Genomic DNA, 15,014 nt, shown 5'->3' on the forward strand with positions numbered 1-15,014 from the left:
CTATGTTCACAAATGCATATTCTTTATCTCGAAGTTAATTAATCTTCGTGAAGTATAGCTTATAGATTGGCTATCCAGTGATATCGAACATTCTATTCAAAACTTCAACATTCTGTTCACGGAGCTGCTGTCAACCAAGTTTGCATTCTTGCCACTAATTCTTTGTACTTAGCTGGGGCGACGACAATTTATTCCTATCATCTGCAGTCAGCTGAGACCGTTGTTCCCAAGCCGGAATGTCGCTACTATCAAACCTGGGAGAATCAAGGTCGGGTGATTCTCTTTCATGATAGAGTCGCTAATTGAGCCTGTGACTCCGGGCTTGCTCTCTATTAAAAGAACAGAAAGTTCATTATGATTGTTCTTCCTTTTGAAGCCATTTTTTTGCCCCCACACAATCATGACTGAGACCGGCGGATACGACGTGATCATTGTCGGTGCTGGTTTTGCTGGGGTACACCAACTGTGGAATATTCGCAAGTTGGGGTTGACCGTCAAGATTATTGAAGCTGGCGAGGATCTCGCAGGGACTTGGTTATGGAACAAGTACCCAGGCAAGCGCATTTTATGTTCAGCGAAACTTATTATGTATCTTTCTCTAACAGCTTTTCTTCAGGTGCTCGCGTCGACTCGCCAATGGCTATCTATCAATACTCCGACCCAGATCTCTGGCGAGATTGGTCCTTCACAGAACTCTACCCGGATTGGAGAGAGATCCAAGCATATTTCCGATATGTGGATAACAAATTTGACGTTAAGCGGGATGTGCTGTTCAATTCTCGAGTTGTGTCTGCCCATTGGAACGATTCGGTCGATCGATGGACTGTGACGACAGAAGACGGTCAACTCTTTCAAAGTCAGTTCATAAGCTTGTGTACTGGCATAGCGTCGAAGTATCACCTGCCCGAGCTCAGAGGGATAGAATCCTTCAAAGGCGAGGTGCACCATAGCTCGAGGTGGCCGGAGAAATATAATTTCGAAGGGAAAAGGGTTGGTGTGATAGGTACTGGGGCTACAGGCGTCCAGATTATCCAAGAAATTGCTCCTATCGTAGACTACCTCACCGTATTCCAACGCACGCCGAATTTGGCGCTTCCCATGAGACAACGAAAGGTCAGCGTGGAAGAACAAGCAAGGTTGAAGAAGGAACTCTATCCCATCTTCTACGGCCGTCGATACCAAACGTTCTCTGGATTCCTTTATGACGTCGACCCAAAACCGATAGCAGACACGACACCGGAAGAGCTAGCACTAGGATTCGAGGAAAAGTGGGCAAAGGGAGGATTGACGTTTTGGTTAGGAGCCTACGCAGAGCTCTTCTCCAATAAAGAGTTCAACGACGAGGCGTATGCCTTTTGGAGGAAGAAGGTTAGGGAGCGGATTCCGGATCCTGAACTTCAGGAAAAGCTCGCGCCGATGAAACCTCCGCATCCGTTCGGGGTCAAACGACCGAGTTTGGAACAGAGATATTTCGAGGTTTATTCGCAGCGTAATGTCACGCTTGTTGATATCAGCAAGACTGCAATTGAGGAGATTACTCCGAACGGTCTCAAGACCAACGACGGCGTTGAGCATAACTTAGACGTTTTGGTATTTGCGACAGGTTTTGATATGGTCACAGGCGGTATCACTTCTATCGATATTCGTGGACAAGATGGTGTACCCATCAAGGAGAAATGGGCGGACGGTGTTCAAAGTTATCTAGGAGTGGCTAGTGCTACTTATCCAAACATGTTCTGGATATACGGACCACAGTCACCTTCTTCTTTCAGCAACGGTCCCAGTAGTATTGTAAGTTTACTTTCTCGATTTCTCGAACTATCTCACGAACGGCATCCACAGGAGCTAACGAGTGAATGGATCATTGACTGCATTAGATTTATGAAGGCAAACAACATCTCAAGCATAGTCCCTACAAATGAAGCACAGCATGCGTACAGTGAACACCTTAACCAGCTTGGATCGGCTGGGTTATGGTCTGAAGCGAAGACTTCTTGGTATCTCGGAAGTAATATTTCAGGCAAGAAGACACAGATGTTGCAGTTTCCTGGTGGTATACCGGCGTATGCGAAGTTGTGTAATGATTCAGCGGCTAAAGGTTATCATGGCTTTGATTTGAAACGCTCTCCTGCTTAAACATAGATTCGAGATATAGAGAATGCTTCCTATCTATGTACTGTACCGGGCTACATATGTACATGAAGACAAACTACTTGAGTCACGGAACGAGTTCTGCCTCAACTAGACGAGCTTGTGACCTTCATTGATAGCTACTGAAAGGCGCCAATTATAAATTAACCGGAACTTTCGTTACGACCGTAACCTGACCATAACCCCTCTTTTAAATAATGGTTTGTAATTATGCATCCTTCGTTGGAGTACATTAGTCGAGGTCCATTGGAAAGCCAAGTTCGCCTGGTGAGCTTTCAACCGAACAAGAAGGGCTACCTTGGGAACGATATTATAAGAATAACGCTGGGAGCCGAAGAAAAAGCCACCCATGACATGCATGACACCTAGTGCTCAAGGACAGGACAGGATAGGATAGGATAGAAGCAAAGAATGAAGAATGAAGGAAGATTTGAATGGGGTTCTCTAGTCCTCGGCGATACTACCCAAGGGGTGAGTTTTCTTTTAAACTGATGATTAAGGTATGTTCACGTCGTTAAACTGACCATAGTCGCTGTTAAATATATCTTCACCAGAATGTCATCACATCATCGTGAAGCTTAATACTTTGCTGGAGTGTGACTGGTCAGTGGTCAACGGTCAACGCCCAGTCTGAACTTCCGGACAATCTTTTCCACACTCTGTATACGAATGTATGCATGGCATTAACCATCCAAATCTAACCACCCATGCATTCAGCCGAGGACCATTTTCCCTAGCTGGAGTTGCCACCTACACGCCGTCTGTCGAAGTCTCTCTCGTAGGTCAGGGGTTCAGAACTTCTTTCTCGATACACCTTCTCATGAGCTACGCACCACCAGCCTGTGAAATCAACTTTACAGCGGCACTTTACACTATTAAAGGACCACGAATTCTCCCTTCTCCCTCAATAAACAGCAATGGCTGATACGCACGAATATGATGTGATAATCGTCGGTGCTGGCTTCGCTGGAGTCCACCAACTGATGAACATCCGAAAGTTGGGGCTTACAGCGAAGATCCTCGAAGCTGGCAATGGTCTCGCTGGAACTTGGTATTGGAATAGATACCCAGGCAAGAACGTTTCAATTTAACCATGTATTTTTTTACTCAACCCCCTGCAGGTGCTCGTGTCGACTCGGAAATGCCCATCTACCAGTTCTCTGACCCGGAGCTTTGGCGCGATTGGTCTTTCACAGATTACTATCCTGACTGGAGAGGAATTCAAGCCTACTTCCAATACGTGGATAAGAAGGTTGGCATAACAAGAGATGTGTTGTTCAACTCTCGAGTTGCTTCCGCTCATTGGAATGACTCGGTTGACCGATGGACCGTCACCACAGAGGATGGTCGGGTATTTCGAGGACAATTTTTGAGCCTGTGCACCGGTATAGGGTCGAAATTCCACATTCCTGAATTCAGAGGGCTCGACACATTTCGAGGAGAGGTACATCATTCCTCGAGGTGGCCAGAAGAATACGATTTCAAGGGGAAAAAGGCTGGTATCATAGGCACTGGTGCTACAGGTGTTCAGATTATCCAGGAGATAGCACCTGTTGTGTCGCACCTCACTGTATTTCAACGCACGCCGAACTTGACACTCCCGATGAGGCAGCGGAAGATAAGCGAAGAAGAGCAGAAAAAATTGAAGGACCTCTATCCCATTCTCTATGGTCGTCGTTACCAGACATTTGCTGGGTTTCCCTATGATCTTGATCCGAAACCAGTCGCTGATACAACGCCAGAAGAACGAGCTTTAGCATTCGAAGACCAATGGGAAAAGGGGGGGTTTCGCTTTTGGTTCGGCTCGTATAGAGAGCTATATACCAACCAAAAGTTCAACGACGAGGTGTATGCTTTCTGGAGAAAGAAGGTCAGAGAAAGGATCTCTGATCCTGAACTCCAGGAAAAGCTCGCACCAACGCAACCTCCACATCCGTTCGGAGTCAGACGTCCGAGTTTGGAACAGAGATACTACGAGGTCTACTCGCAGCCGAACGTCAAACTCGTTGACGTTAACGAGGCTGGAATTGAGGAAATCACTCCAAAAGGATTGAAAACCAGCGATGGCGTCGAGCATGAGCTTGACGTTTTAGTACTTGCGACAGGTTTCGACATGGTCACAGGAGGTATTACTTCCATCGACATTCGTGGACAGGATGGTATTCCTATCAAAGAGAAGTGGGCGGGTGGTGTTCAGAGTTATTTAGGGTTGGCTAGCGCTACCTATCCTAACATGTTTTGGATATACGGACCTCAATCTCCTTCCTCCTTCAGCAATGGTCCAAGTAGCATTGTAAGTTCCATATCGTTAGGTTATGTCCTCCTGACAAATAAGCGCGACAGGAATACACGAGCGAATGGATCGTCGATCTCATCAAGCACATGAAAGAGAACAACATTTCGAGCATAGTCCCCACCGAAGAAGCGCAACGTGCCTATAGCAAATATGTTGACGAGCTAGGAGCAGCTGGTTTGTGGTTGGGAGCAAAGACCTCATGGTATCTGGGAACCAATATAAAAGGAAAGAAGACCCAAATGTTGCAGTTCCCGACTGGTATTCCTGCGTACGCCAAGTTGTGCAATGATTCAGCAGCAAAGGGTTACGATGGTTTCAACATGAAACAGTTTCCTGCGTGATAGAAGTCTAATATATCTTTTTCCTTACACTGAATCGGTACTGAATATAGAAATGTCCCAATAGAGTGTATTTGTTGCCACCTTTTTCCATTATGGAAAACGTCTGGAATATTATGATCGTGCAAATGTCAAGAGATGACAGCGTGTGAAATTGATCAGAACGGTCAAGTCCAGGATTAGGAACCAGCAACTATGATTTGCACTTTTTGACAACTATGTCTTCGTACAACCGTGACAATCCGCCTCCCAACTACATGCATTTTTACCAGCATAGAGAAAGTGATAGCCTTAATCAATCTGCTGCTGTGTCTCTTCCTAGCATCCATTCTCTCCTCAATACCTTTGCCCCAAACCATGATTCTACCAATGAACGGCAGCACGAAGGATATAATAATCATTCTTGGCCACACCAATATGATAAAGATGATGATTTTGAGCCTATAGAACCTGCGAATCTAGTAGCATATGGTACAAATTTTACTAGAACTAATGATGTTTCCCAAACTCGAGTAAGATCTTGCCTCTATACCGAGGCAATCTCTAGCTAACATGCAACACATAGCACCTGCCTTCAATTTCATCTTTTGACCGTTTTGGTCCTATTGCATCGAGCTACAGAAGTACATCCTCATCCGGAGTTCCTGGTCAGGGATCATATCATATCACCAAATCAGCAAGTTCGAAACCACCAGAAAGTTCGGAGTCTATGCTGTCTGCAAATATGGAGCCCAAGTCTGCTTCGGCATCTAATCCAAAATCCAAATCATCCACAAAACCAAAATCTTCGCTGGCAGCAGAAAAAATTCTTGCTTCAGGCCCATCAGCTAAACCAAAATCTGCACTGGCATCTCATACATCCACTCCCCAAAACTCACTAGTACAGGCTCCATCACAAACTTCAAAGAGCAAGGCACTACTTGCACTTGCTGAAGTTATATTTGATCACCAGCCATTTGGAGCATCACGAGGGGAGACTGCTCAAGTTTGGAAAGAGTGCCTTAAGAAACTTCATGCAGATGGACACTTTTTAACCTTGAATAGCCAGCCCAACACAACATTGAAGAAAAAGGTGCTTGAGCTGATAAAATGGCACCAAGATGGGGTTGTAGTAAGCCGAATTATATCATCTATGTGCATTACAATGAACTGAAACACAAACAGGATGAGGAAGACAATGACCTGCAAAAAATCTCGCAGTCATCCATTGATTCCATTGAACGTGAACTTACTGAAAAAGACAAAATCAAACTCGGTGCTCTTCTTGACAAGATAATCTCTGACCGGAATGAGGTGTTGAATAAATCAGATGCAGAGCGAGCAAAAAAGAAGGAGGTATGCATAAATAATTCCATTTAAATTTTCCCTTCTCATTTGATCACAGAAAGATAAATATGACAAAGAAGGAGGGGAGTTCATTCGAGCACAAGCAATGCAAGGCATGATGAAAAAGGAAATAGAGCCATTCCATCATTCACCTGAGCTGGAACCATGCTCTTCTCATATCCCAATTCATAATCATTATCCACATCCGAAGTCTCAATCACCTGTGCCCGGCCCCCCTACGATGTCACCCACTTGTAATTATGAATACCGGTCATCTCCGCCAACTTTTGGTCCATTTGACAGTGATGAAGATTCTTTCCTCACCAAATTCAACCACACATCCAATGCCAAACTCAATGTCTCTAGCCAGCCTCGTACTCCCAAGAGTAACTCTCATAACCATGATGAAATTGCTCATGATACTCCTAGTCCCAGTCATATTTCCATCTCATCATCATCATCAAGTCCCATAAAGCCTGTAAAAACTGAACTACATGCTCCCTCCATGTCAAAGAACTCGAAGAAGAATAAACGGACACATGATGTCAGATCGCCAGGACGCAGGCACAAACGGCCCCGAATCTCAGATGTATCGGCTAATCCAGTGTTGGCGGAATTTGCGCAACAGTACAAAGAAAATGCTGAGCGCCAGCGAATCCGTGATGAGAAAGATGAACAGATGCAGAAGGAGCTTGTCAATACACTGAAGGAGAATACATCTGCTACTCTTGCATTGGTACGAGAATTTCTCCAGAGGAAGTAGGCATAAAATTTTTCAAACACACATATATTTCAATTATACCACTGCCATCAGAACCTCATGTTCTTTCAGTTCACATACAAACTATGTAATTCCTGTCCCTACCATACTATAATAATATGTGAGTTATACATTAAAATAGTCCTCTAAGGAAGGTGGAAGAACATCAAATCGAGTGGCAACAGTATTTGGGCGGAGACAATTCATAGCATTGGTCAGCAACACTCCAATTCTATAGTAACGCCCAACAGGCGAGCTTTCTACCTTCATTTTCCAGAATGCATTCAAAAATGGCCAATTAGCTAAAATCAGCCCGAAAATGTCCTCAACAGCCATTCGGGCCCTCGACATAGCATAATTGAATTCCAATTCCTCTTCAGTCCTCTCTCCGAGTCCATGATATCCACTCATAATCTGGAAAGACACACCATATGCAGGGTCACCGTATATCTGCAAAAATCGCTGGGCAGGTGGAGCATCAGGAGGTACATCAGGCCGTATCGCATGCTCTCGGCACCAATCAAGTAATCCACTGTCAGCTAAGAGTGCATTATCATTTCGACGACCTTCAACAGGACCATATAAGTGCCCGATGATTCCATTTGGGAGGAGAACGGCCTGATATTTGAGAGCATGATACTTCTTGTAACCATTGTATGCAGCTCGTTGAAAGTGAGATGGTCGGCAGATATGACGGATAGTGCAATCAATAAAACCCCAGATGCCAGTGAGAGGTGCACCATATTCATGGACAGCTTCAGCATATTCAGCAAGGCATTCTGGTGCAAGGACTCCATTAGTATTGAAGGTCAGGAGAGGACTCCATGTTCTGTCAACATATATGACAAGTTCATTGAAGATTTCAGATATCGATGACTGACATCGGTTGTAAAGCATTGTCATGCGGTATGCATCTCCAGAATCACGCATTCGTGCTAACAAAAGACACAGAGCTTCGACACGAGGAAATTTGTATCCAGATTTGGTTTTTATGATCATAGGAATAGTTAAAGCATCACAGAGATGAAAAATCTCAGAGGCGGTGAAGCTGAATGAAGGTTGTTAAGGAGATTCATTTGAGGGCTAAGAGGGAACTCACCGAAAAGTCCATAAGCATTCTCTGTCATCCAAATCCAGCAACCAGTCGCTAGTTATTCGCTGACCTCCTTGGTGAGGGCGGGCTCGAAGAAGCCTCTGCTTGAGACTTAGGTCCATGATATGAGCAGTGATGGCATCCTCAATATCACGAGTGGCTGCTTGACTAGCTTTAGAATCGGCATGAAGCCGGAGCAGAACAGTTATAATAGCCTGTGATGATGCTGAAAGAGACAAGAGAGCAGCCATAACAGCACCAGCCCGGTGATGAACTGGCATAGTGGTGGTTCAAAGGCAAATATACTGGGGGGGGGGAAAAGCTGAGGGCGGATGAAAGATGAATCAACGATGACATTACAGTTACGATCACTGATGGTTCTTAGGCTTCTATTATGATCAAATGCTCGTAGATTATAAAAGCGGAGGAAAAAACAGGTTACAAATACACTCTAATGTCCATGCCATTGATTAATGAATATGACAACTACATATCAGCAATGATAAACAGCAAGAGCGTGTGAGCATGCGGGGCATTCCCGTTTCCATTGAGCCGTTCGGTGAGGTAAAAGATGGACAAGAGACCTGCAAGAGACGTCGCAGAAAGAGTGAAATGGCTACGCACTCTCGTTCCAAATAACCTTCTTACAAATCAGCATTTTTGCACAAATAAACCCAAATGCATTCTTGACTCAGCAGTTGCACAGCCGGTTTCTCTACAGTACTGTGATACGAATTCTTGAACTGGAGACTCAAGATTGTCAGATTGTCAATCAGTGTCGGCGTGATGAACGCCGATGTCGATGTAGAGGACGATAGGGAAGATGTGGAGGAGTTGGAGAATGGCGAGCACAATGTCGTTTGTAGCAGAAACCGGAGGCTTCGCGTTTTCGCGTTTGTGTTGAAATCCCCAGCCCGGTTCTCCAGTTGATGGCGAATTCCGACTGGTAGCTGCTGGAAGATTGGGCTCAGAAGATCAGTGGAATTTCAAAAGCGAACGAAAAAATTTCACGGCGCCCTAAGTTCTGCAAATGGCAGTAAGCTGACGAATATACTGCAGAATTTGAAGGAAATGGGTTGTCTTCGCCTTGGCATAAGTTTTATCAAGTAATGCGGCATACTTACACCGCTGACCATGCCCTGTCTGTATGACATTTCCACTGTCTCAGGCGTTACTTCGGTCAAGAACTTCAAGTATTCGTCGGTGTGGAAGGCAGTGATTGTTGATGGTTTGAATCGTATAACCGTGGGTCATCCATACGCATAGATACGCATGGGGTGACCCAATCCATACGAACATGCCCTGACATCGGCTGGAAAAAGACCAGTTCAGAATGAGACCTTAACGTGTCTGGTTTTGGAATCATAGAAGTAGGAGACCCGAGGACCAAGGTCGATTCATTGCCGGATATTGCTCTGCGTGTCGTCACGACTCGGAGCGCACGGAAGGGCAAGCCTGCCTGGAGAAGCTAGATGTGGTAGTGATCTTCCGGTTTCCCTGATCTTGTGTTCCTGATGGCATCGGCTGTAGGAACAGTTCGAATCATTGCTATTGCAGCCAGATCTCCAATCTCCAAAGCGCGGTCGCCCATTTACGCAGATTTACGCCGACCTGTGCTGAAATAAAGGATGACTATAGGTGACTTCCTGCTGCAATTATTCTGCAGTTATAGATAAATAGATCATAGATACACGGCTCCGTCTGTGACGGGGTCCCTCAAGGGAACATCCGGGCCCACTCACCTCAGTGCGCGAAACTTTGCACATGCGGATTTCTTGCCAGCTACTTATTCTTGTTTATTTTCTAGTACATTTTTGGGCCCAGGCTCTTGTCGGCTCAAAAAAACTTTGGACAGTTTCCTTTTTCGGGGCAAAATGTATCGGACAAGCAAATAAACACAAATAATTGGCGAGAATTCGAACAATGGAACATGCAAGGGAGGATACAAACTTGAAGTACTATGTATGAGTATTAATGCGACGTATACGGACTGTTGATCGGATTCTCGCACACCAAAACCAGTTCACAACGGGGAGTGGGCTGGACTGGGGCCGTTAGTCTTGATGCAGGTTCGCTAATGTTGGAGGCACAGATTAATTGTCTGGCGTCCTGCATAATTCTGCGGCAAGTCAGAGGTAGTGATCCAAATTCATCCAATGTACCTGTCGCTTACTAGTTCCACCGATTTGCTAGGCTTGATTTCAGTATAAATATGGACCTTCACGTTCCAAATCAACTGGCGCTGTTGCAAGATGGTTTTCGCACCGGTTTATATTGGCATTGTCTTGTCCACCTTGTTCTCTTCTGTCCAGGCTACACCCATCGAGTCTCGGGCACTCAAGTCGTTCCAAATACTTTCCGACGAGACAGACAAGGCATACGGCTGCACCAAAGAACAATACCTGGTCGTTCATGATGCTTTGGTCACTGCTACAGAGCATGTAAATCGCGCAACTGCCTATTTGTCCCAAGACGGCATGGAGAAAAGCGAAGTCCTTGCTCGTCTGTGGAACTATCGCCACGGTGCAGGGAACCGTAAGTTGACTTACTTGGTACCACCGACCTTCCAGGTAACTCATTACCTTTACAGCTGTCACACGCGAGGTCGTAGATTTGCTCATTAAGGACCGATTTGGGCCTGTGACGCTTTTCACCTCGTCCACACTCAAAGTCGTCTCGGATTTCAAAGAAGTCGAACAGGGCCCAGATTCCTTGTTGCTATATTGCCCCCAGGTCGACAACAAACCGGACAAGGGCGTAAATCGCTGCACAGGCGACATCGCCGTCAATACCAACTTCAAGGACTACAACAATGCCTTTCCTTTCAATCACATCGAATTGTGTCCGGGTTTCTTCAATAAGGCGTTGACGATCGCCGCTGCCAGAGACAAATTCTTCCCAGGACTGGAGCCAAAGCAGTGGGAGGATACTACACAACTCAAAGACGAGCTTCTCATTGAGCAAGGTAGAAGATATTCCTTGTCGATTGTCTTTTGCCACTTTACTTACTATCTCACTAGGCGCAGTATGTATCATTCACAATCACATCTGCAACTAACTGAACAGCTTGCAAGGTTCTGGTACATGAAGCCCAGCATTCGTTGGCCCTTTTCGAGAAGAACATCCTCGTAAAAGATCCAGGACAAACTGTCAAAGAGTCAGTTTCATCGCAGCCTTCTCCTTGTCGACACGCTGGATGACTTTCCCATTAGATGCGCACAATTAGGCTACAAGCCGCAACGTCAAAGTCCGGAAAACATCGCTCTGTATGTCTTATCATGGCGTTCACGGATGTGGTGCCGTACTGATACATGCACTCTCAGTATAGCATTCTGGTCGAGGGTCAAATGGGACGCGACCCATCCCCAATTGACTATCGTTGATCAAAGCGGCACGGAACAGTTCACTGGGATCGAAGGTTGGTAGAATTCACAGTATCGCTGATGGATCGAGCGCGAGTGGAAATGGATGCATGTAATGAACTGCCTAAATACTACATGCAACAAAGCAAAGATCGAACCACTATGACGATAAACAGGCGTAATAGGCGCATACAAAGTACTGCGTTGATACAACTCAAAACTCTCACTGGTGCTCTCGGCCAAAATCTCATTCTGCGTGGTGCTGTGCTCTTGGTTCACATCTTTCCTCGCATATAAGCTTGTGCTCGACTGTCAGGCGGCGAAGAAGAAAGGCCTGATGCAAAGTTTTCAAACGGTGAGGGTGCGGTCCAGCAAGTGACCTGGACGCGGGACGAAGAGAACATGCTCATGATGCTGTGGGACATTGGGCAACGAGTGTCATGTGATTATCAGGATCAGTTCGAGGAGAAGGTCTACTCACGAACGAGATTGTGATAGTAACAGCAGCTAGCTAAGCTAAAAAGATGGTTCAAAACTTCCACAGAAGGTCAATTTGCAAACTGTATAATCAAGTACAGCCTAGGCGAAGAACCTTCCGGCGCCTCTTCAGCCGGACAGACGGCGGGGTGAATCTGCTGTAAGCGCTAAAGTGGCAAGGAACCTCTGGACGACCATGTTCGCTTTATTTTAACATGCATTCGCATGTGAGCCTCCTTCGTCCGGCTCGGAGGGGGCCTTCGGCCCCCTCCGTTCCAAGTACGTCTCACATGTGGTGCTCGCTTCGAAATTCTAGTTTCGAGGGGTGTCGGTGCCGGCGCACCTCCGTAAAACAATTATCAAGACACTATAATGATTACACAAGGATGATATACTGAGCAAGTAAGAATGTACAAGGTAATGGACGATAGACAGTCGCGACTGAATTCGATGACGAGGGATTTACAGGGGATTACCAAAAACGGCGGTGGCTGTGACCTCGTGGGATTTGCGAATATAGAATTGACGAAATTTTTCACCCTATGGCCAGTATTGCTTCGCTTCGCTCGCAATTATATTCGCTTGCCATTCATTGTATCCGATCTTGACCTTGAATGTGCTGCGAGACACCATGATCCCCATTAAAATTCGATATGATGCCAGAAACGATGTCGGTCGATAAGTCAGTATTGCGGATGGAGCTTGGATTTCGGGGGAAGAATCATGTATCGAAGAAGTAAATCTGAAGCAGAACTAGAAAATGAGATGGGATGAGATACATTTTGCTAATTAAGTGTGTACGTATCTCGACGTGCCTCTGACTGTTCCCGTTCCCGTTCCTGTTCCTCACATATACTCCAGCAGCACGTATACGACAATTCTAAGCTCGTGTAAGCCTGGTGCATCTCAAACTATCTCAGATTCGAAGTTTTTAGCTTCACCCCTATGTCAATGGTCGCATGGTGTTGGAAAAATCCCTACCGCATCTAGCAGTCTGGTTTTTGGTGTGGATCTCTACGGAACAGTGAAGCTTGAGCTTGAGCTTGAATAGGTGAATCCTTTTGACTATAAAACCTGCAATGGTCGGTTATGATATCCTAGATTCCTCGAACAACTTGACTCCGCCCCATAATGTCTGAGCCGCACGATTACGATGTACTTATCGTCGGTGCTGGATTTGCAGGCGTACACCAACTTCTCAACATTCGCAAGTTGGGTCTTACAGTAAAGGTTCTTGAAATAGGCGAAGACCTTGCCGGAACTTGGTTGTGGAATAGATACCCAGGCGCGGAGTTCTTCATTCACCGTCTCCAGTTTGGTGGTTTTCATTACTTACACCCGTACAGGTGCTCGTGTTGACTCTCCAAGCCCTTTCTACCAATTCTCTGATCCGGAGCTTTGGCAAGATTGGACATATACTGAAAAATATCCAGATTGGAGAGAAATCCAAGCATACTTCCGATATGTGAATGACAAGTTCGACGTGAAGCGGGATGTGGTTTTTCATTCCCGGGTTGCTTCCGCCCACTGGAACGACTTAGTTGATCGATGGACCGTTACTACAGAGGATGGTCGGGTCTTTCGGGCTCAGTTTTTGAGCTTGTGCACCGGTATAGGATCGAAGCATCATATTCCTATATTCAAAGGGATTGATACGTTCCAAGGAGATGTGTACCATAGCGCGAGATGGCCAGAGAAGTACGATTTCAAGGATAAAAGGGCTGGGATCATTGGCACCGGGGCTACAGCCATCCAAATCATCCAAGAGATCGCTCCTCATGTAGCCCACCTCACTGTATTTCAGCGCACACCAAATTTGGCTCTTCCCATCAGGCAACAAAGCATAAGTGCAGAAGCAGAAGAAAAATTAAAGAAGGACCTCTATCCTGTTTTCTTCAGACGCCGGGGCCAGACTTTTTCTGGATTCGACTACGACATCGATCCCAAATCCGTCCCCGACACAACGCCAGAAGAGCGTCTTTTGGCTTTCGAGGAAAAGTGGGAAAAAGGTGGACTTCACTTCTGGGTGGGATCTTATGCCGACTTGTTCATGAACCAAGAGGCTAACGACGAAGCTTACGCTTTCTGGAGGGAGAAGGTCAGGGAAAGGATTCCGGATCCTGAGCTCCAGGAGAAGCTCGCGCCGATGCAAGCGCCACATCCGTGGGGTGTCAGACGTCCGAGCTTGGAACAGAGGTACTTCGAGGTTTATTCGCAGCCGAATGTGACACTTGTCGATGTTAACAAGGCTGCGATTGAGGAAATCGTTCCGAACGGCCTGAGGACTAGCGATGGGACAGTACATGAACTGGATATTTTGGTATTCGCAACAGGCTTTGACATGATCACTGGAGGTATCACTTCCATTGATATCCGCGGACAGGATGGTCTTTCTATCAAAGAGAAATGGGCTAACGGTGTCAAGAGCTATCTGGGACTGGCTAGTGCTACTTATCCCAACATGTTTTGGATATATGGACCGCAATCTCCAGCAGGACTGAGCAACGGTCCCAGTAGCATTGTAATTTTCCTGTCGAACCTTGTATATGCCTCAACAAAGAATTGCTACAGGAAATGACGAGCGAATGGATCATTAATTGCATAAATTACTTGAAGCAGAACAAATTTTCTAGCATAGTCCCTATAGAGGAAGCACAGCTTGCTTATAGCGAACATGTCGACCAGCTCGGAGCGGCTGCTTTGTGGTTCAAAGCGAAGAACTCGTGGTATATGGGGAGCAATATTGAAGGGAAGAAGGTACAGATGTTGCAGTTTCCAGGAGGTCTCCCTGCATATGCCAAGTTATGCAATGATTCTGCGACAGACAGTTATGATGGATTCCATCTAAAATGCTCTATTTGATAAAGGGCTATGAAGAGGAAGCATCAGTCATACACTTTGCACGCACATACATACATATGCTCGAATCCGTTTATATTCATTCAGTGCAAAGCACTTTTGGAAACATCGTCGATCCTGATATAAGCATCAAGAAGGGTACCGTGACAGGAGGAGGCAAGTCCAAGTTTAATAAACGTGAGATTTGGGTACTTCCTGGCCCGTATCAATCGCAAATTCGGAATGAACAACCCCTTGCTTGGATGGACCATCCATCGAAGACAAAGGGAAGGATCGGCAGTGGTTGTGAGCTATTACCCAGTCGAGCCAGCGCCTATCCACTCATCGAAACTGGATCAACCACGAGCACTAT

At 45.9% G+C, this 15,014-nt stretch overlaps 7 protein-coding genes across 7 annotated transcripts; 6 read left to right on the top strand and 1 right to left on the bottom strand.

Annotated features, from left to right (window-relative positions):
- Positions 1–400: 400 nt before the first annotated feature.
- C8R40DRAFT_1160944 (cyclopentanone 1,2-monooxygenase) lies at positions 401–2,136 on the top strand (the record flags this gene model as incomplete). Its single annotated transcript, XM_046230073.1, has 3 exons — positions 401–554; positions 617–1,791; positions 1,843–2,136. 3 exons carry the CDS (start codon positions 401–403, stop codon positions 2,134–2,136), a joined length of 1,623 nt encoding a protein of 540 aa, XP_046086002.1.
- A 932-nt stretch (positions 2,137–3,068) lies between these two features.
- On the top strand, positions 3,069–4,788 carry C8R40DRAFT_1160949 (uncharacterized protein; the record flags this gene model as incomplete). Its single annotated transcript, XM_046230075.1, has 3 exons — positions 3,069–3,222; positions 3,273–4,444; positions 4,495–4,788. The coding sequence occupies 3 exons, from the start codon at positions 3,069–3,071 to the stop codon at positions 4,786–4,788; spliced, it is 1,620 nt and encodes a 539-aa protein (XP_046086003.1).
- A 215-nt stretch (positions 4,789–5,003) lies between these two features.
- C8R40DRAFT_1171023 (uncharacterized protein) lies at positions 5,004–6,874 on the top strand (the record flags this gene model as incomplete). Its single annotated transcript, XM_046231631.1, has 4 exons — positions 5,004–5,297; positions 5,351–5,896; positions 5,950–6,120; positions 6,170–6,874. 4 exons carry the CDS (start codon positions 5,004–5,006, stop codon positions 6,872–6,874), a joined length of 1,716 nt encoding a protein of 571 aa, XP_046086004.1.
- Positions 6,875–7,477: 603 nt separating this feature from the next.
- Positions 7,478–8,050, bottom strand: C8R40DRAFT_1013030 (uncharacterized protein; the record flags this gene model as incomplete). The annotated part of the gene is made up of 2 exons (XM_046222890.1): positions 7,478–7,919; positions 7,971–8,050. Coding segments are annotated over 2 exons (522 nt in total), but the record flags the coding sequence as incomplete, so codon positions are not given.
- A 2,166-nt stretch (positions 8,051–10,216) lies between these two features.
- C8R40DRAFT_1171025 (uncharacterized protein) lies at positions 10,217–11,390 on the top strand (the record flags this gene model as incomplete). The annotated part of the gene is made up of 5 exons (XM_046231632.1): positions 10,217–10,499; positions 10,555–10,929; positions 11,031–11,121; positions 11,177–11,230; positions 11,288–11,390. 5 exons carry the CDS (start codon positions 10,217–10,219, stop codon positions 11,388–11,390), a joined length of 906 nt encoding a protein of 301 aa, XP_046086006.1.
- A 624-nt stretch (positions 11,391–12,014) lies between these two features.
- On the top strand, positions 12,015–12,292 carry C8R40DRAFT_1106210 (uncharacterized protein). Its single transcript, XM_046228155.1, has 2 exons — positions 12,015–12,220; positions 12,272–12,292. Exon 1 carries the CDS (start codon positions 12,019–12,021, stop codon positions 12,199–12,201), a length of 183 nt encoding a protein of 60 aa, XP_046086007.1. The 5' UTR covers positions 12,015–12,018; the 3' UTR covers positions 12,202–12,220; positions 12,272–12,292.
- A 642-nt stretch (positions 12,293–12,934) lies between these two features.
- Positions 12,935–14,665, top strand: C8R40DRAFT_1160946 (cyclohexanone monooxygenase; the record flags this gene model as incomplete). The annotated part of the gene is made up of 3 exons (XM_046230074.1): positions 12,935–13,121; positions 13,150–14,324; positions 14,375–14,665. 3 exons carry the CDS (start codon positions 12,935–12,937, stop codon positions 14,663–14,665), a joined length of 1,653 nt encoding a protein of 550 aa, XP_046086008.1.
- Between the last annotated feature and the right edge of the window lie 349 nt (positions 14,666–15,014).

Source organism: Lentinula edodes, assembly GCF_021015755.1.
Source record: "Lentinula edodes strain Le(Bin) 0899 ss11 chromosome Unknown C8R40scaffold_19, whole genome shotgun sequence".
Taxonomy (NCBI): domain Eukaryota; kingdom Fungi; phylum Basidiomycota; class Agaricomycetes; order Agaricales; family Omphalotaceae; genus Lentinula; species Lentinula edodes.